The sequence below is a fragment of the Euwallacea fornicatus genome, chromosome 2 (assembly GCF_040115645.1).
Source record: "Euwallacea fornicatus isolate EFF26 chromosome 2, ASM4011564v1, whole genome shotgun sequence".
Classification (NCBI taxonomy): Eukaryota; Metazoa; Arthropoda; class Insecta; order Coleoptera; family Curculionidae; genus Euwallacea; species Euwallacea fornicatus.
Window position 1 is genome coordinate 5,025,270 of NC_089542.1, and position 20,267 is coordinate 5,045,536.

The 20,267-nt window shown below is 38.3% G+C and overlaps 3 protein-coding genes across 7 annotated transcripts in view; 2 read left to right on the forward strand and 1 right to left on the reverse strand.

Moving 5' to 3' along the window:
* Dscam4 (Down syndrome cell adhesion molecule 4) overlaps positions 1–9,227 on the reverse strand; it is a 48,500-nt gene extending 39,273 nt beyond the window's left edge. For all 4 annotated transcript variants that reach the window (XM_066298035.1, XM_066298020.1, XM_066298027.1 and 1 more), the window contains exon 1: positions 9,089–9,227. In XM_066298035.1, coding sequence (XP_066154132.1) covers positions 9,089–9,155 — 67 coding nt within the window. In that variant the 5' untranslated portion in view covers positions 9,156–9,227. The remainder of the gene's footprint in view (positions 1–9,088) is intronic.
* A 3,534-nt stretch (positions 9,228–12,761) lies between these two features.
* On the forward strand, positions 12,762–14,952 carry LOC136346647 (monocarboxylate transporter 7-like). The gene is made up of 8 exons (XM_066295969.1): positions 12,762–12,944; positions 13,000–13,126; positions 13,177–13,320; positions 13,554–13,829; positions 13,909–14,086; positions 14,139–14,431; positions 14,478–14,666; positions 14,799–14,952. The coding sequence occupies exons 1-8, from the start codon at positions 12,849–12,851 to the stop codon at positions 14,933–14,935; spliced, it is 1,440 nt and encodes a 479-aa protein (XP_066152066.1). The 5' UTR covers positions 12,762–12,848; the 3' UTR covers positions 14,936–14,952.
* Positions 14,953–15,019: 67 nt separating this feature from the next.
* Arl6 (ADP ribosylation factor-like 6) lies at positions 15,020–17,370 on the forward strand. Of its 2 annotated transcripts, none has more exons than XM_066295981.1 (3): positions 15,020–15,479; positions 16,868–17,140; positions 17,188–17,370. In XM_066295981.1, exons 1-3 carry the CDS (start codon positions 15,302–15,304, stop codon positions 17,313–17,315), a joined length of 579 nt encoding a protein of 192 aa, XP_066152078.1. In that variant the 5' UTR covers positions 15,020–15,301; the 3' UTR covers positions 17,316–17,370. The 2 variants fall into 2 exon arrangements, with proteins under 2 accessions (XP_066152078.1, XP_066152083.1); XM_066295986.1 differs by having other exon boundaries at positions 16,868–17,131.
* The last annotated feature ends 2,897 nt before the right edge of the window (positions 17,371–20,267 follow it).

Here is a 20,267-nt window from a genome sequence, read left to right on the forward strand (position 1 = left end):
ACACAATTAATTTTAACGAACGTTCAATTAATCCGCTGATTAAACCCCGGGATTTCGATTATTCAAATTTAATTGGATAAACATGCCCGATACCGCGAAATGCCAATCTCGCTCGATTATTTGAAGAATAATACTGCTGCTTTCTGCAGAAAGATCAAGGCGGAGAATATTATAACTCTTGAGACTCTTAGAAATGGCGCCTGCACGCCACTGCTTGCCGAGCAACGTACGTTTTCGCATTTAATTGAAAAGGCATGGGCAAACCTCCTAAAGGCCACAAACGCACGTTATTTCCGTTTTGCGGCTTTCGAGTAACAACAATGTTGCATCGTTCTATAGAGCTATGTGGGCTGAGAGTTTTATAACTTTTAGGTTCTTAGAACTGGCGTTGCATGCCACTGTTTGCGCTGAGTAATATGCGGTTTCACGTTTCATTGGAAAAGCATGCCAAAACCCCCTAAAAGACCGCAAACACACGTTATTTCTATTATGCGGTTTAAGACTAAGAACTGTGCTGCTTCATTCTGTGGAGGAATTTAGGCTGAGAATTTTGTAATTTTTCAAACTCGCAAAAATCGCTCCAGCAGAAGATCGATGTTTGTGCAGACATGTTGAACTCACCAATATCATATTTTGGCATCAAAGCGCGACGAAAATTCAAGTTAAAAATAGTTTTTAGTGTCCTACATTCGAGCACTTTTGAGTTGTCCAATGTTCAGTTTGGCCATTAAAATTGCTCTCAAATTCCTGATTCTTTTGTGATTATTAGCGAGATCATTTTCTGACATACATGCGAAAAACTAGTGCAGATTCAGCGTTGTTTTGATTAAAAGAATGAAGCGGAGTAGTGTGCAAATCGACCACTTCGTCTGAGATAAATTTGCATAATTCTCCGTTTCTTCATGTACATCTGAATTCTCGGCTGTCTCTAGATGAAGAGATCGAAGAAACACCACTTTGATTATTGGAAACCGTGTTAAACGCACATTCACAGCAGAAAGTTAGGTTTCCTCAAGAGTAAATAAGCCAGATGCGTCGCATGGTTCTGGGACTCGTTTGGTTGATTGTAGTATATTTATCTCACATTACTTAAACAGCAGCGTATAGGGATTTATATGTCAGACTCACACTTAATAGCAACATTATGAACGCACTTCTGTGTGAAGGAGGAAGTTTGGCAAATTGCGTCGTCGATTAGTTTCCGTATCGCAAAGCCGACCGATTTCCATGGAGTTTGTAAGCACTTTAGAGATACGACCGAGAACATGCCGCGCCTAAAGTGACAGGCATTAAGCCCCGAAATAATAATAATCCCCGGCGTTTGTTCGGATGTCTATGGAGACAGAAATCCCGAGCTTATGAAGAGATCAACAAGGGATAATGGAGGTATTCAATTTGGAAGGCTCGATATTTCCGGCCGGTCGGACGTGTCCCGAATCTCCGGCACTCACCGGAAAAAATTTAATTCTCCCCCGAAGAGTTCAATTTTAGCAAAGAACTTAAATTCAATTTCAAAAACACACACCCGGCTCGGGTTTAATGTTTCATTTTGGAACTCCGTTTCAGTGGAAATTCAATCAATTATCGATATTGGAAACTTCAGGAAAATGCCCTTCTGCTCATGTATTGTACAACAACAAAGTTCATATCTCAAAAATCCCGACTTACAGCCGGAAATTCCTCCTTTTGGATGAAATTGCGATCGTTCCAATGCCACAATCGCAATGATTGAAACTCGTTTTGTCTCATTCAAAACCCGGTAGAATATGAATTTTATAATTCCGGTTAATTGCGGCCATTAGAGCGCAACTCGGTCGGAATTGGGTAATTTTCGTTGGCGTGGTCGATGCAAGTTGAGGACGACTTTTGAATTTTAAGTGGCCAGTTTTCGGTCTCTTGAATTGGCTGAGATCGATTGAGAGATTCATAATTACCGGGGAACGATGGAGTGGAACGGTGGAAGACAAATTCGTATTAAATATTTTTAAACCGATTTAGGAATTCGGGTGAACCTTGGAATAATTGGAGTTCTCAGAATTTTTCGCGCACGGCCCGCTATAGAAGATTCACTTCAAAATAAACATCGAGCGCCACTGTGTTTTGAGCGAAAACGTATTGTTGCTTTGTTCAATTCACATATTCCCATTTTGATCTGATAAAAATCAGCGGCATGCCAAGCGTGCAAACAGAGCTTCCACTAATGGTCTTCGGCTAGTTCTAAATAAAAATTTTGGGCGTGCAGGGACTGAAACTAGCATTGTTCAATAGTCACAGATTGTTTAAGAAACTTTAAACTTTTAGTGAAAATCCGGGACGTACTATCCGAGCCGTCAAAACTGCTCTCGAGCCATGCTTACCCTTATTCTTCTTACCTCCCACAGTGGAATAACCTAGCAAGGAAATCAATGTCTAGACCAAAAATAGATTATCCACGTAGGTGACGTGGAGGCCGATAATGGGGGAAACTAGGCGGAAGCTCTCATTTGCCTTTAATGGAAGCTCCAATATGGAAATGGCAAATTTGCGGTCAGAAATCTATTACCTGCTGGCAAACGCGTTTGTTTACAATAAAATTGGATTTCTGATTAGTTGAGATACGAATCGGTCTAGGCAGCTAATTTACCATGTCAAACAAGCATACCTGATGATGTACGAAAGGTCATTAGGTGAACGAAGATCCAACGAAATGGACATAACGAATGACATATTAATAGCCAAACTGTGTAATCATGCACGAGACAGAATTAAACATGTCGAAAATTTCTAAAAGAACATCACAAGTGAAGTAATTTTTCGGTAAAAAACGCGTGTGATTATTATGAAATTTTTTTAAGTAGTAAACTCAACGTGTGAAGTGAGCGTCTCTGATGACGCAGGCAGTATCATTAGATAAGCAAAGATTCACCGAAATGAGCATAGTGAATGATGTACGTTATGTTATTTCTAATAAAATATAAAAATACAGATACAATAAAACGCAAAAACAAGTTTAATTTTTCCGGCAAGTTTCGAGAATTGTTGGCAACATCACCGACTTGCAACCATGTGATTATCATGGTTTAAATTGTACACTTTTGGCCCAGTTTAACCGCCCTCATATCACTTACCATACTAGAGATTTCAGTGGTACCCTGCATACATTTTTTCTTCAAAAACATCCTTAAATACAGTGAAAAAAACCACTTTAAAAGTTCAAAACGACGGGACTCGGTCAATTCAAACAAAAACCGATCATTCAAACTGACAATGGAAGCGTACGTTTCTGTCAATAGATGGCAGTATGGTTTTAATATTCCGATTTATTTCATTATAAATCCACGAGTTAGACAAAGACCCATGCACTCTCTCAGTTAAATGATTCTTCTTTGCGCTAATTTCACCTCTAGAACAATTGATTGATTAATGGTGTCCTAGAGGGGTGGCGCCACCAGCCCAATTACAAGTTTATGATTAATTATCTTAGACCTCAGAGGAGTAACTACTTGGAGGATGGTCTTTAAGTTGCTTTTAAGGCAATACCGGAAGGGTGGACATGACACTGCACTAATGGAACATTATGGCAAATAAATCGAACAACAACTAAAAGGGTTCCTCGTGCTCGATTGTAAAATATGCAAATGATGTCGGAACAATGGATGACGCGAAAGAGAAACTTGCAAATGGCTCTTCCGAACTCGTTCCGGCGGCGTTTGTGTTAATTAATCACGTCCTATGTTTACTGCATTATTTTCAGCATTTTTCACTATTTTCCTTTGTTGCCAAATCTATTAATGGAAAATTTAACTTCTTAAACTTGTATTTCGCTCTCTCTCTCTCTCTCTCTCTCTCTCTCTCTCTCTCTCCCTCTCTCTCTCTCTATCTCTCACTATTTTTGTTTCTCTTTCTCTTTCTCACACTATTTTCATCTCTCTTTCGCTCTTTTTCTCTCTTGCTCTCTTTCTCAATTGGGGACTCAATTCGAGCACCGAATTGAATCCGTACTTTATATCAGAAACCCCCATTACCGAGCTTTTAGCGCAGCTCCCTCCTGTTAATTATTATTCTCATTTAATGGAAAAATGCACTCTAATAACTCCACTCCTCTTTGTGTTCTTCCTCCTCCTTTGGGAGTGCTGCATTAGTCACCTAAATTTCTCCATCTAACTCTAAATAACTCCGGTATATCCCTAATAGGGCTGGATTCCTTATTAGCGAGTGCAACGACGAATCTGGAACACCCTCTAATTAGAATCTGAACTTTGGAGTGGTTCGTGACTTTTAATACGTTTACTTTGAGCAGAGCTTGCATCAAATAAGGCTGAACCAATCAAGCGCCTTTCTCAGCTATAACCCATAAAAGTCTCTTAGAGTAAGTGAGACAGGGCTGAAAGCCCTGGTCGATATTAGGACGTCCATGTGTATGAGCCCTTTATGTAGTGCTATCACGTTCATTATCATGTTTCATAACATATCATCCGGTTGGAGCGCTCCTCAGTCGAGGCACGGACAACGTTCCAATTTTCTTTTCCTGTATATTCCTAAAAGCACCCTTTCTACACCCTAGAAACAACCTTTACATCCATGATTTCTCCTTTAGCTAATATCAATAATGAAAGTGTATTTGAATCAAATTAGAGCAATAGTGATATTTGGCGTTAAAATGCTCGAGATTAAAGTGCTCGTAACTGTTCAACTAGTTTATATTAAAGCTTTGGCCTCAACACACAAAAGACTAATAGTTAAATATCCCTTAAACCGCACAAACAAGGGTAAAATGCGTTTGGCAAGATGTACAAAGAATATTCTCTTTCATATTTTTGTCCAAAAACGCACAAAGAAAATAAAAACTACTAAAACTCCTCTCAATCTTAAGGAACTTATTATAGAAATCCTATCTTTTGGAGTTTAACATGACATGTTAAAAATTCTACCAAAATCAGATGCCCTGGAGAGCTCCCTCCTAGTACTTCATTTTAAGCTAAGTCGCCAACCACTTAGGTCACGCCCCTTCTGCTTAATACCTCCCCCCATAGCACAACATCTATCTAAAAGGTGATTAAAAGATTAAGAGCCTCATGTACATTAAAATGTTACATTATTAAATAAATCTGATATTATTTTTTTAATTTTAACAAATCCCATGGACATTCCTTTGAGAATTTAAGTATTTAGACTCCATCCTCCACCATGTACATTTTTCCCATAAAGACACACTACTATGCATTTGAGCCCCTTTATTTGACGTGATGTTTGAAAACTTGTAAGTTTATTATTGAACTCGCTACCTTAGATTTTAAGCCTCTCTCACTTTAAGACACGCCTCGTTTACGATCTCCTAGCTCTTCTTCTCAAATTGAACCTAATTTTACTCTTAACGGATGAAAATTTGAATGAAAAATAACGTAATTACAAATTAGAGCAAAAAGCTTCTTCCAGGGTCGCATCTTTAGCGCCAAAAATAATACTAAAGGCCTCTGCACAACAAACTTTGCATGCAAACGACAGCAATTAGCTCCCGCGTGACGCTTTAAGTCCCTCCCGGAATTCATAAGAACAATTAAGCCCCAAACTTGCAAACTGCGTCAAGTTTGATTAAATTCGAATAAGCCTTTATTGGTATCAATCACCCTTATCTGACACAGCAATAATACACCCTTAAGTATCAAACGACTGTTCTAAGTCCCCATGCAGCTCTTTCAGAGCCAAAATAAACGGGGCCAAACGTCGTAAATTTTCAGTTTTCATTAAAAAAATTTGTTAATACTTCAGTTAATTTTTAGTTCTCCTATTCGTTCGACACATCAAACCCTGAACAAACGGTCAATTAACAAAAAATTATTTCAATTCAAATGACCTTTGTTACGCCACTGATTTTAATGTTAAATGGTAGTTTTGAATAAATCAAATATATGCAGGAATCGGTCTTTTAGGTTGAAGAAGCTCAATCTCGTCCTGTGGCAAGTTTCAAATTAAGTGCTGTTAATACCAAATTTGCCGCTTGCCGGTGTCTTTTCGAAATTATTTGAAGTGAGGTGGTACTTAATGCGTGACTGAATTTAATGGAAACAGACAATATTGATTGTTTGTTTCCAAACACATTGTTATTTAGGTAGATAAAATCCAGTGGCGTAGGTTCCGAAGCCAGTAATTTTTGTTATACTTACTATTGAAACAATATTCCCTGTCATTTTAAATAGGGCTTTTAACGCATATCTAACAAGCAGCATCTCTTCAGCTAACACTACAACAGACTTCAAATATCCAAATTCGGTAGAATTTCAAAAAATATCCAACTCAGACGTTTAAAAATTATACTAAATGAAAAGGGGACAAAACAATCTTGCTACGACACTGCAACTTATTTTAAAGTACACTTTTGAGTGCTACGAGCCAAAATTTGTTCTATGAAATCCAGTGGTGTCCTACTTAAAATTTCCAAATTAGCTGTCACAAACAAATTGAAAGCTCACTGAGCTTTTTAAAAATAATTCAACGCAAAAAGCGTCTGTCATACTCCTGAATCTTACGTTAAAAGGCAGCTTTGAGCATCCCAAAAGCATGAGAGAGTTGGTCGTTTAATTACGAACAAACCCCAAATTCTGTGGGATTCTAAGCCAGTTTCAATTATGGATATTTCAACGAATACCTCACCCTTCAAAATTTTCCTTATTCGAACGAAACAACCCCGAAAACCGAACAACCAAGCGGGCGAACTCAAAGGCCTCAAATAAAAACAAAAAACATCCCTTAATGAGCTTCAACTTGTAGTAGAAGCGGGCAGGTAGACACACCCACTCTTATATGACAAATGAATATTTCATGGGCCGTTTTTCATCCCCCCGGGACGCGCACCATTCACCCAAGACAAAGAGGGACTAAATGATGTGTTGGGAGAGCTTTGCAGCCCTAAAAATCTCGTTAAAAGTTGGAAAAGAGGAGAACGGAGGTTGCTGGAATTATGCGTCGGCACGGCGGACGTGATTATTGAGCGGAGCCAGGTGGAGCTCTTGATGTTTTCTTCCGTGCTTGTCAATTTCGAGAGGGGCTTTGAATGCTGATGCGGGCATCGGAGCCCCAAAGGGGCCTTAAGACATTCACAAAAAAAATGTGTCTTTGAATTAGTGCCGGTGCGAGTTTCAAAGTACGTCCAGAAATTGGCGAAATCTTAATCAGCTTCCGGAAATAAGCATACTAGGTGACGTATGAAAGTATCGCCACCCAAGATGGATTGGTGGCAACGCCGATTTCACGTGAAACAACCAGATTAGAATTGTTAAATATACAGGGTGTCCCTTAATGTACGTGCTAATATTTCAGAACGTGATTCCTCAGATCGTTTTATGAACAAATGTTCATATTATGAACAAATATCCGCAAAGGCTCAAAACTTTTAGCTGCAGAGAGTGGATTTTTTTTTCAAACAGTTATTTTGAAATTTTTCAGAAAGTACTTTAGATATTAAAAATTAAATCTCGAATTTTAATAATAAAAGTAATTATATTACTTAACTAGTGACGATACTGCCTACATGTCTTCCGATATTATTTACGAAAAAAATGGTACGCTACTGAAATTTTTTCGTGAGAATATTGTATAATATAATACGTACAATAAAATTGTTGAAACGTTCTATATGAATAAATTGTTGCTAGGCAAATTATGTTTTGTTCCTTTCTCATGCGTTAATTTAGGCAGAGACGAACATACTCAGTGTTTCATTTACGGTGCATATGCAACTATGGCAATAATTTTTATTGATAATACTGGGTGCTAATTTTCGGGATCAAGATTTACTATAAAATAGACTTCACGTAGTAAACCAGGAGTGTTTACGCCACTAGATAATTATGCCGTTTTGTTGGAAAAAGTCAGTGAGGTATCGATATTTTTTTCAATTAAAATCAATGTATTCAGAAACTGATTTAAGTGAGACAGAACATTTCGGTGAAAAAAACTCTCGAAATAGAAAGGAGATTTAACTGAAATGGGGTGAAATTACTGGAACAAGTACCTGAAGTAATTTGTGAAATTTTCGACTGAGTGTCTCTACTAGCAGTGATGTATCCACTTGGTTCCAAAATACTGACGCTTGTTCTCTATGTACAAAACGAGATTTCGAAAGAGTTTAACTCCCAAACTAGGAACAATACTTCAACAAAATTTGGTGGCAATACTGGCACAAGTGCCATCAGCAATCTCCAAAATTTTCCAAAAAATTGCATCATTAGCAATGCTGTGTTTGCGGGACCAGGTTTAGACCAGAATCCTCACATGTATTCTCTACGTAATAAAAACAATATTTGAATAAAATTTAGTGGCATTATAGGCACAAGTCCTGTCAGTAATCTGCGACATTTCCAGTCGAATCGCACAATTATCAGTGACGTACCAAACCCGCCTATAGGTTTCGTACACTTGCTCTCCATCTCAAAATTAAATGTCGGAAAATTCCAAGACAAGATGTTACAGAGAATATCTCAACAATCAGTGATATTATTATTAACACAAGTGTCTACACTAATCTGTAAAATTTTTAGTTAAATTACATAATGAACAGAGGCGTATGAAATCCAGAACGAGAATCTTCGAGGTTGTTTTCTATTTAGGTGAAAAATTGGGTTTTGAAAAATTCTACCTCCCAAAATAGGGATAATATTTCAATGAAATTTGGCGATATTACTTGCACATGTATCCTCAACAATCTGCGAAATTTTGAGACGAATCGCATAATTGGCAGTGGCGCGCCAGTCCCAGGACCGAGTTTTCACATTTATTCTCGATTTACACAGCTGAACTTCGAAAAATTCTATCTCCCCAAATCGAAAAAATGTTTCAATGAAATTTGGTAACATCCCTGACAGACGTTTTCTGGATAGCTAAGCAATGGAGCACCTTCATTTTTTTGTTAATAAGTTACAGTTACTTAATCTTAATTACTTAGGCCAATGTCCCTCCATTTTCCTCCCTCCCTAACCCCATCCCAACCACTCCTCACCCTCTCACGTGCAACTCAACTCACGTGTTCCCAACTGACAGCCCCCCCCCCCCCAAATAAATCCGCGAACTTAACCTAGTCGCTCGCGCTTTATGCGCAGAAAAGGGGGCCCACCTGTACTGAAAATAGTCCACAGCACCCCAAACTGCAGAATCCAGGAGCATCCCGCGAAGCTCTTCATGTCCCCTTCATGTTCTTAAATCACGACCGAAAACGCGAACTCCATCCCGGTCTGGATGCTGAGGTCACGGGAATCGCAGACCGACTGGATCCTGCGAAGAAGAGTCATCCAGACGGTCGGCGAATGCCCGATGATGATGGCAGGATCGGAGTCGGCCCATGTTACTGTTTGGAAGTTGGGGACGGGCCTCTTTTTTCTCGTGTATGACAGTGGCGTGCGAAGCCGGAGGTCTCAGAGCCAATGGGTACTACACGATTCAGGTTAAATCAAGTTTAACAAAATTTCATGTCAAAAAATGTCAGAAATTTTTGCTGAATTTTCATCTGATTTTATCTCATTGGGTCGCAGATAATCTATCAATTTTCAACTAAATCGGATAATGAATAGTGGCTCGCTCAGCCCGCGTTTAAAGCGTCAATAGTTAGGACAAAATTGAAGCCAACGGGGGCTTAATTCGCCTCTGTGTGCGCACCCAATTCCACCAACTCCGGGCCGATAGGCAGAAGGATGAGCAGGTGTTTGTTGGGGTAGGATGACAGAACAAAAGAGAGAAAGAATAAGCGCGCCCCTTATAGATAAGTGATTGGATGAGATGCAGCGCTTAGGGCACACGTGTACGTTTTAAAATAATAAACTCCCTGCAACTTCCAGCCCCGGGATTTGGCTAAATTTTGCATTAGACACTTTGGAAGCAACTAGAAAAATAATATCGACAATGAAGATGCAGCTCTTGAAGTGGACCCTTAGGGAATACTTCCTGAACGCTCTTTACGTGTGAGTCCAACCAATGACAAGTGACAATATGAGATTCCAGGTAGTGCGTGATGTATGCCCCCGTCCCTGCCGACCCTCCGTCGTCATCAACACCAGATTCCGACTTCTAGGGGCCTACCCTGAAGTGGGTCAGATACATTAAAGCGAAATTGATTTCCATCTGTAGTATGCATAATTCACGTCGCCAATCCGAAATGTGAAGCGGGGGAGCAACATCGATCGGAGAGGTGCTAAAATCGGTTTTGAACTTTTGCCAGATGATTATTTATTGACCCACTTCCGAGAGAGTTACACACACTCCACTACGACACGCTTCACCTTTTGAACTTTGTCCATAGTAGTAGTAAGAGACGTACGAGATCCAGAGTTGAGATTCACTTGTTGGTGCCGCCTAAGAGATGCTTTCACATAGTTCGCTTCGTTGGTATTTCGTGGATGTAATGCCAATAAATAGCTCTAAGTACGTTCCAGAGCATGGGCGAATTCACTCCCAAAGGTCAACCCCTGATCTCCCTACAACTCCAGAAATTGTCTCGCATAACTGTGAAATATCCGTGTATAAATCTGCAATGCGATGCATCTTTCATGCAAACGGGCCTTTGCGATATTACCCCGTGATTTATCGCTGTATGCATAAAGACGTCGCAATCTTTTAACCCCATTGTTTCACTCTATTGTTTGCGCATCAATGGCCTGTTACATCTTCAGATTTAAGCTCATTTGATTTTGACTTTGAAAGCATTAAATTTTGAGCCTTCGACAAGTTTTGACAGTGACGTGCGTTATAAGCCGTTAATGCGACCTGCGCAATAAATAGAATCTAGAAAATTCCAAAAATATGAAAAGTTAGGAAAATTTTCCGTAAAAAATTCTCTGATTTTTTTTTGGTCGCTAGTTTCTGTCAAATTTTTCGTCGATATCTTGAAATCTCGAAAATAATCGTTCCGAGGAGCTTATTGAGCGCAGTTGCCAAATATTTGTTAAAGTGAGTTCAAAGACCTTTTTGGCTTCTCAAAAATAAAATAAACTAAACCGGCCCCTAAAAGCACTAAATTGTGTAGGAATTTGGCTTGTCAGCGCCCTAATGAAAATTCCCAGCCGAGAGGGTGCATGCACATATTTACGAGCCATTTTACATTTTGTTTTGATTTACAGCACTCAAGTAAACTATTCCTACATCCGGTGTAGACACCAATTTACGCCACTCTCTCTCCCTTGTAAACACACCATTAATTCGCAAGTTGTGTACAAGTGGTTGACGTTGACAGCTGTCATCCCATGCGGCGTTTCAGTCACGTTTCAAATTTAAAACAATCGAGAATCGATTAGAGTGGATTCTGGTAATCAACGGGGGCTTTGGCCTAATTTCTGGGGCGACTAGATGAGATGCAGCGTCGGGATGCAGGGGGCCTGTGGGTAGGTGACGTCACGTTGCCATGGACGCGTAGTACTCGAAGGGAGGAGCGGATTGGGTCCATTCAGGATGCAGTTACAGGGCCGAATTTCTGTTTTTTTCTTTACATATATTTAATTAATTATGAAAGATTTGAAAAATCACATCTCAACAATTAAAACAGGTACTAATTTTTTTCTATTAAAAAATTAAATCTTTAAATTACATTTAATTTTTAATCGAAAATTGCTAAAATTGCCCAGTTTTAAATACATGTTCTAATTTAAAAATATATTACTTTTTAATGGCGACTTTAAATGCATTTTACTTGTAGGTTAAATATGCTTTAAGTCAGCATTTAGTGGATTCAAGGTTTTTTTTATTCGTGGTAAAAATAATTTAATTTAGATACGTAATATCAGAGCGCTAATTCTGTGTTCTTAAGAGCATTTAAAATATTTTTAAACACTATTAAACTTTCTGAAAATGTATCAAATTCATGGCTTCATCGTTCTATACGCTATAACACTATTTTAGCTATAGCTTAAACCGATTTAAATCATGTAAACAAAACATTTAAACTTAATTTAAATGGTCCAAAAAATGGAAAAAAGTGTTTTTAAAATGTTGACAATATATTTACGCCGTTTCCGACGCAATCAATATATATTTAAATATCTTTAATATAATTTTAAATATCTTGGAATTGTATTTAATTTTTCCGCTTTCGTGAAATATCTTTTTAACATATGCAACTTTTTTGCCTAAATTTTTTTTAAATTGATTGAAAATAGTTTAAATATTTGTAAATCACATTTAAAAAATAAATAAATAATCTCAAAAATTCAAAATATATTCAGATGTCACTAAATTCTTGAGGTCAAGTTCATTATGTTTTTCTATATTAAAATGCATTATTGGTTTTATTGTCATTTAAAATATCTAAAATCTACTTTAAATCTTTTCGTGTTAAGCATACTAAATATGTTCGAAAGATGTCAATGTCATGTGCCAATGACAGATGTTATGTGATAATGCCTCAATTAGATATTATCTGAATTCTGTTGAAAGACATTTTTAAGTGTATCTAAAAGTTTTAACGTCTTGAAAAATGTTAAATTTCAGAAATATTGACTCGGTGTCATCATATTTTTCACATATGGAAAAATATTAAAATACATTTAAAATTTTTAAAACCCATTTACATTAATGTTTAGATGATTCAAATAAGTTCTGGGTTGGTCTCGTCTTATGAATGATATATGCTACTGATAAATAAAACTTTCCAAACCACATTTCCATAGTTTTACTCCGGCACTGCTCTATTTTCCAATTGTGTCCCCGTTTGAACTCTAAATCAAACACTGATTGAGAATTAAACATAATTGTCTTTTGTTCTCTATTTGCCGAAAAACATTTACTTAGGAGCGTAAGATAACATTTATCTTTATCTCTTGATGCTACTAGCCACTGCACCAGCAAACTACAGTGACCTCGAAAGTCTATAGCGACTAAATTTGGTGATCATGGGGGCCAAGGCAAAATCCAATGAAGAAGAACTTTTGGCAGCCCCTGACGGAGGCTGGGGATATGTCATAGTAGGGGCCACGGTGGTTATATTCGTACGTAGAACCACTTAAGGCCTTACAGATCACTCTAAAAAGATATTTTCTTCAGGGGGTGACCGCCATCCCAGTGGTAGCTTTCGGGCTGATTTACGGGGAGTTTCTGCGTTCTCTAGGGGATGAGACCACTGGAACTACCATTAGCAATGGGGTTTTTACCACCGTGTATTCCTTTACTGGTAGGTATACGCAATGATTCTCTTTACAGGTCAATCAGAAGAGTTTTTAGGGCTGTTGGCCAATGGACTGCTTAACATATTCTCCTACAGGCAGGTGGGGTTTATGGGGTCCATTTTCCATCTCATCGGGGCTGTGGGGCTCATATTTAGCCGGAATATGTTTCACTTGATTGTTTCTTTTGGGATTATACAAGGTGAGAAAAGAGGAGTTGTGCCGGGGCGCGGAAGAAATTAAAAATTATTGACGTACCACATTATTGTATATTAAAAAATTAGTGACAATTTTTAAGAACTTACCTTGAATATCTGTATGCAACCGATTTATATCATTTCCAAAATTTATGAAATATTGAATGGGCATAGGACTTAAATCGAGGAAATGTGTGGAGGCGCAGACGTTCCCTTACAGTAGGATTTTTTCTGGTAGGCATCGGCTTCGGCCTCCTGATGCCTGCTTCCTTGTCCGCCTTTAACTCCTTCTTCGACCGCAAGATGGCGGTCATGATGAGCATCTGTCAAGCGCTGACAATAGCATTCAATATGGTAGCGCCACAACTGGCCGCCTGGAGCATGAGTAGCGTCGGCTTTACAGTCACTCTGATTGGTCTGGCCGCTATGAGCTCTCTAACGTTCCCTGCGTGTGCAACTTTATTGCCCGTCAAACCCTACCTGAAGACAGTTGCCATTGTTAAAAGTACTGATGGTGAGTTATGGTATCTGATGGACACAATGCGAAATGTTCTCATGGCTGGTAGAATTCATTCATGCATTTACGGTTACAGTGGAGAGTGGTCCAGAGATAAAGCACCAAGTAGAGCCACTAGTGCGGGCTAGTCAGAGGAGCTTGCATTCTGTGGGGTATCATCACAGACCTAGAAAATCTGTAATTTCACTGGGAGACCAAATGGCGTCTGTCACTACGATCAATCAGTTTCATCAAGAGGAAGATGTTGATTTTTGGTAAGAAGTAGTCAGGCAGGCAAAACAAGCCGACACTGACCTGGCACCACAGGACATCTTTGGTCAAATCCATGGACATGTCCCTACTTAAGAACTCGAAGTACCTCAACGTCAGCATAGGATTAGGGCTAGCCTACACTAGCGACATGGCTTTCATATCCATATTGCCCTTAATGCTGGGCAATCTCGGTTTCCAGTCTCAAGAAATCGCTACCATGATGGGCGTCTTTTTCGCCTCAGATCTAGTTTCCAGGTGTTTATTAACTATCGTCACCAGTTTGATGAAGTTACGAAGCAGATTGCTCATTCTGGTCACCTGCGCACTGATCGTTATCGCTAGGACTGGTTAGTATATCCCCGTTTTAATAATAACTACTAACTCTTGCGACAGCTCTAGTGTCTAATGACACATACATGTGGAAGATGGTGGTACTGGGAATATTAGGATTTCTCAGGTGTTTCATTCAAACTCCATTACCATTGGTTTTCTCCGAGGAATACCAGGACCAATTTGCGACTGCGTATTCGCTCTTTATGGCTGTCAACGGAGTTGTTAGCTTGGTGTATGGACCCTTGATGAGTGAGTTAGCAGCTTAGACTTAACGGCAATGTCATTGCCAGGACCGGAAATATTTACAACAATGACATTGACGTTGAATTGACATTCAAGGAAGCGATTCAGAACGTGTTTTAATGGATCCGTGGTTTGCAGGTTACGTGAAGGCACTCACGCAGAGTGACGTCATGGTGTGCCACGTACTCACTTTGGCCTATATAATATGCGTAGTTTCATGGACATGCGAATTGACATTTTGTAAGAAGAACGGTAAGGATAAAGAAGTTAAATAAATCATTAGCCTTTTGTTTTTGTGCGTTTTATTTTGTGTATTCAGAGTACACTTATGGGTTTTATATCAAAAATTAGGGTATAAGAAAGACTATGTGAACGTCACTATAAATCTCGAGTGGTGGAGCTAGATATTTTTTCGTATCAAGCACATGTCTCTCTCCCTTCTCACTATCCTTAAGTACGGTTTCTGACGTATCCAAATCGGGCCAAAGACTCCTTAGAGGAAGCATCAACTATTAGCCTACACAGTGGCTCAAACTATCGATCCAAAGCCCCCATGGCAACCGCTGTGTATACACAGAGAGCGTAAACCAAAACATTACTCAATGAACTTTCCGCAAGAATGCAGGTAGTTTACCGTGATTATGGGGCTGTTTCAGAAATTAGCCACCTTCCTGGGGGTGCGAAAAAAGGAGGTGAATGTGTTGGTGGTGGGGTTGAACAATAGTGGCAAAACCACGGTGGTCAACAGCTTCAAGAGCGAAGATGACAAGGTGGCGGACATTGTCCCTACTGTGGGGTTCAGTGTGGAGAGATTTCAGAGTAAGGACTTTAGTCTCAGAGAAAAAAAATGTTTTATGGGTTTTAAATAACCTGTGAAATTGGCAAATGCATAAGTCTCCAAGCAGGGGCGTACTAAACCCTACTAGAAATTTTGAAAATGTGTATATTTAATAATAAAGGGAATTTCATGCTGAGTTTTGGCCCATTTTTAGCCTCAAGCCTCCTGAATATCCTTTCAAATAGCCGAACGCAGAACTCATGAAAGAGTGACATATGAAGCTAAGTCTAAAACAAATACACTAACTGCTGAAACCATGTACCGTTATATACAAGGTGTCTCTGAATAAAGTGCTATAAATTTAACCATGTATTCTAAATCCCAAAATATGGCGAAAACTTCATATAAAGATAAAGCGAAAGGCTCTTCGTTTTCGATATACAGGATGCGAAAATGTGATACCTGAGAATGGGTTTTTACTAATATTTTCGAAACGTTCTGAGATAAAATAAAGAATTTTATTAATTTATCTTAAAACATTTTGAATATATTAATAGAAAACAACCCTCAAAAACCAACATTTCATACCCAGTATATCGTAAACGAAGATTTTTTGATATATCTTTTTATAAAGTATTCGTCATGTTTTGGGATCTAGAATACGTGGTTCACTTTATGACACTATGTTCAGAATCACCTTGTAAATAAATAGAATTTCCTGTTAAATCTCTGTCCACGAAAAGTTATACCAGGTGTCCAGGCGAACCCTGGTTGTAAGAGATTAATATGAGAAATTGGTTTTTATTTTTTTGCGCATGCACGAATTAAGCAATTGAAAATTTTTTACATCAAGGCTATAGTACTCAAGATTGGCCATCATTCTGCAATTTTTTCAATTTTCCAATTAGAGCTGTTTTGTCCCTTAACGCCTCCAAATTTAAAAAATTTGAATGTTCCACGTAATCGTTCAAGACCACGATTAGTCAGATTGGTTGGTAATCTCTTTGAGCGATTACTGTAAATATTTTTGCAAACAATGTTAAAATTTTTTGTTTTGTTCAGTTATTTGTTTAATTTATGTTTTCAATTTTTCTTTGTTACATTTAAATAAAACGTTAAATACAAAAAGGAAAATTTCATTTGACATGGGATTTTTAGGCTTATGTTGTTGGCAACTTTATATTTGTTTTCTAGCCAATCATGACCTCGAACGGTTACGCGGGAAATTTAAACTTTTCAAATTTGGAGACATTTTAAGCCAAAACGGCTCTATGTAGAAAATTGAAAAAAATGCGAAATGATGGCTGATTTTGAGTACTATGACCGCTGTGGAAAAGTTTTTCAATTTAATAATCTGTGCCGGTGTGAAAAAATAAAAACCAATTTCTCGTGTCGCATAAACACCCAATATAAGAACCATATTTTCTAGACCAAAATCTAGCATTTACGGCCTTTGACATGTCCGGCCATGGCCGGTACAGAGACCTTTGGGAGCACTACTATAAAGACTGTCACGGGATCATCTTCGTAATCGACAGCAGTGATCGGCTACGGTTGGTAGTGGTCAAAGAGGAACTGGACCTTCTTTTACAACATCCAGACATCTCCAGGAAGAAATTACCCATCTTGTTCTTCACCAACAAAATGGACTGCAAAGATGCCCTTAGCAGCGTCAAGATAGCAGCTGCTTTAGGTTTGGCAGGTGAGTTAGGCCCTCAAAGGTGATTTAATTATTTTAAGGATATATAGGGCTGGACAAAATCATGGACAAGCCGTGGCATATATCCGCTAGCAATGCTTTGACTGGGGAAGGGCTGCAAGAGGGGGTAGAATGGCTTACGCAGCAAATAAGGGAGATTTTGAGCGTTAAGGGTTGAGTTTGTGTGTGAGACGACTTGTTTGTGAGTAAACTGCTGCAGACTTTAATCAGGACTTCATTTTTCCATTTATTCCGAATTGTTTACCTCCTGAAAGTTTTAATTATGGATGCGGATATTGCAGACTTTGCTCGCGCCTTTGCGCGATAAAAAAAAATCATTTTGTGCCTGAAAAGTTCCTCAAAGACCCTTTTGTTGGGCCCCCATAGACGAAGTTTTTTAATATGCTCTTTTGCGCACTCTGGGAAATTCAAATTGCTATATGATGTAGGCTACGTACGGGGTTGCGCATACAAGCTACGCCTGTGACCTCAACTCAAAAATATTTATAGTAACATAAATATAATTAGTGACGGCACTGGCTTTTCCTCTTCTGATAACATTTTTGAAGGTTTTGCTTCTCCTGTGAAGTCATGAGAGAAAATATTAACTGCACATCACTGATTATTGCGGGGTAAACAAATTAATGGAATTAATCACAGACGTGCTTCCACAAATGAACAAATTTTGAAAAACTCTTTCAAAAATCAATAAAATTTCTCAAAACTTGAATTAAAGTTTAGCTGAAACACCCTAAATAATTTATCAAATGGACAATTGCATAGATTCAGAAATAATGGTATAGCAACCAAGCATCTAAAGAATCTACAACTGCGAATAAATTGAGCTAAGACAATAAAAATTGGAAAATTCTAGGTCCAAAAACACTCCTCACATACAACTGATTTTTGTCATGCTTTTACCCCAAGAGTCTTAAACAACCTGTCCAATTTGTAGTTGTGTAAATTAATAAACAGTGACGTAGCAAGTTCGGGTCTCGAGTACTTACAACTGCTAAAAAATCCAGCTAAGGAAGCAAACAAAATTTTAAAAATTCTTGGTCTAAAAATATTTCAAAATTCTCACTATATTTTGGGGAATTTTCAGTCTTAAACATACTCAAGAGCATGTCAAATTGGTAGTAGTTTGAATTTATAAATAGTGCCGTAGCTCGGATCTTAATCTATATTGAATACACGAATGTATTAAAAAAAAATTCAAAAATAGCTAAAGTATCTTGTTCGATTTTGGCTAACTTTTAGCGTTAAGGGCCTTAAATAGTTTGCCAATTAACAAATAAAATAGAAGTGAGAAGTGTACCATCAAGCACTTATAGTGGTTGAGACAGGTTCATCCAACTTATGGTTACCAAATATCGAGACATGCCAATGTGCATCCACTGCTTCGCTCCATAAGAATTCTGAATAAACTCAATGATATTTTCGTTTTCTTGCGCGAATCAGAACCGTACGTGGCAAGGAAACCGACCACAAAGAAATATATAAATCTACTAAGTCATGAAAGAAAACTAAAGAAAAATATGTATTTGTTTAAAATTAAAGCACGCCACTGGATATGGAATATTAGTTTCCAGAGGCTTGTATATGAAAAAAGCTGTTAGATTTATGAATACAGGTCCATCTCAAAAATGGTTAATTCTATATCAATCATGGACGTATCAAGAGTTAGGCATTGATTTCACTACAAAGGAGTCACAAAAATGCCGAATTTAAGACGTGGTTTCTCCTATATCTTTTTATGTAACAAATTCACCACGCCACTGACATGAATATACACATGTATTTAATGTTTCCTTTCGAAAGTCGGACAGGAACAAACGAGTTTTCAAAATGGAGTTTTCGAAGTAATTTCCAAGGAAATTGGCCCTGCCGAAACTTTCTGGATTAAGTATTTCTTATTACACAGAATTTGAATTTCCTCCTTTTCTAGAAGCTTAAGGTCAGTAGACTCAACGTATCCCAGACATTGAAAACAAAGGAAAAGTGGAACAAAAGCGAGGGTGCTGGGACCACTTGATGATTCCACTTCTTTGCCCTTTATCTGGAAAAGGAGAGAATTGAGAAGGCGCGATGGAGTGGCGGCCAAGTGCCGACGATTTTACAGGATAATAAGAAATATAGAGCTAGCTCTCTCATGTTTTCAGCCCATAGAGCGGCTTCCTGTTTACCTCAAAGTTCCAGAGAAACCGGAAAGTTTGACCGGCAGTTTTTGGCTTCCTGTTTATGTAATGGGGAAGCCAAATAGAGCACTGGCAAACTCCAACCGAACAGTAAAGATATTCCATTATTCTAATGGAAAAACATTTGGTATTGTTGGGTCATATAAAACAATAATTTGCTTTGAGTATTTTATTGCACCACCTTAACAGTATCATTATTTCGTTTCCTCCTCCCTGCCCAAATTAGCTCCTCCGACCAACTGACCGCAACCAACATGAATGCGGCAGTTAACACATGACACACCCGCTCGTCGCTATTAGTGACCACCTTAGTGTAGCCTAAAAGCCACTCCCTTAACCACGCCCTGTGCCTTGCTGACCAATACTCACAAGTCAAGCTTTCAATTATTAAAGTGATCACACCGTTAACCACCATGTAAATCGAGTAAGCCACCTAGAATTGGTCAGGGTAATTGTGTGAGATGGCCAGCGTCTGAGGGGTTTGAACAAAGCATCTAACGTATCCCCTCAACGCTAGAATCGTTAGCTTATAACTGTAGCTGTGCCTGAGCGGCATTGCTGGCGGAAGGAAAGTTTATTAGATTTTAGTGAAATTTGAGGTGTTAAAACTTGACCTTTTTAATAGAAGTGAATGTATTAAGCGGATTTTTAATTTGGCATTCGTTAAGGTTAGATTTTCTGTTGATATCTCAATAGCTACCTCTCCTGCTATTTAAGAAAATTTGAGATTAATAAGACCATATTTTTAATGGGTTTTAATAGAAGTCTTTGACCTGGGATCCTCTTTAATTAGTACAAATATGATTTTTTTTCCACAAGACAACCTTTATATAATTGAGTATTTTAACTTTGTCAGTCATATGGAACAATTCCGTAACACACTTCCCTATAGCTATCTTTATCAATTTTCAATCTATTTGACTCTTAGTCCC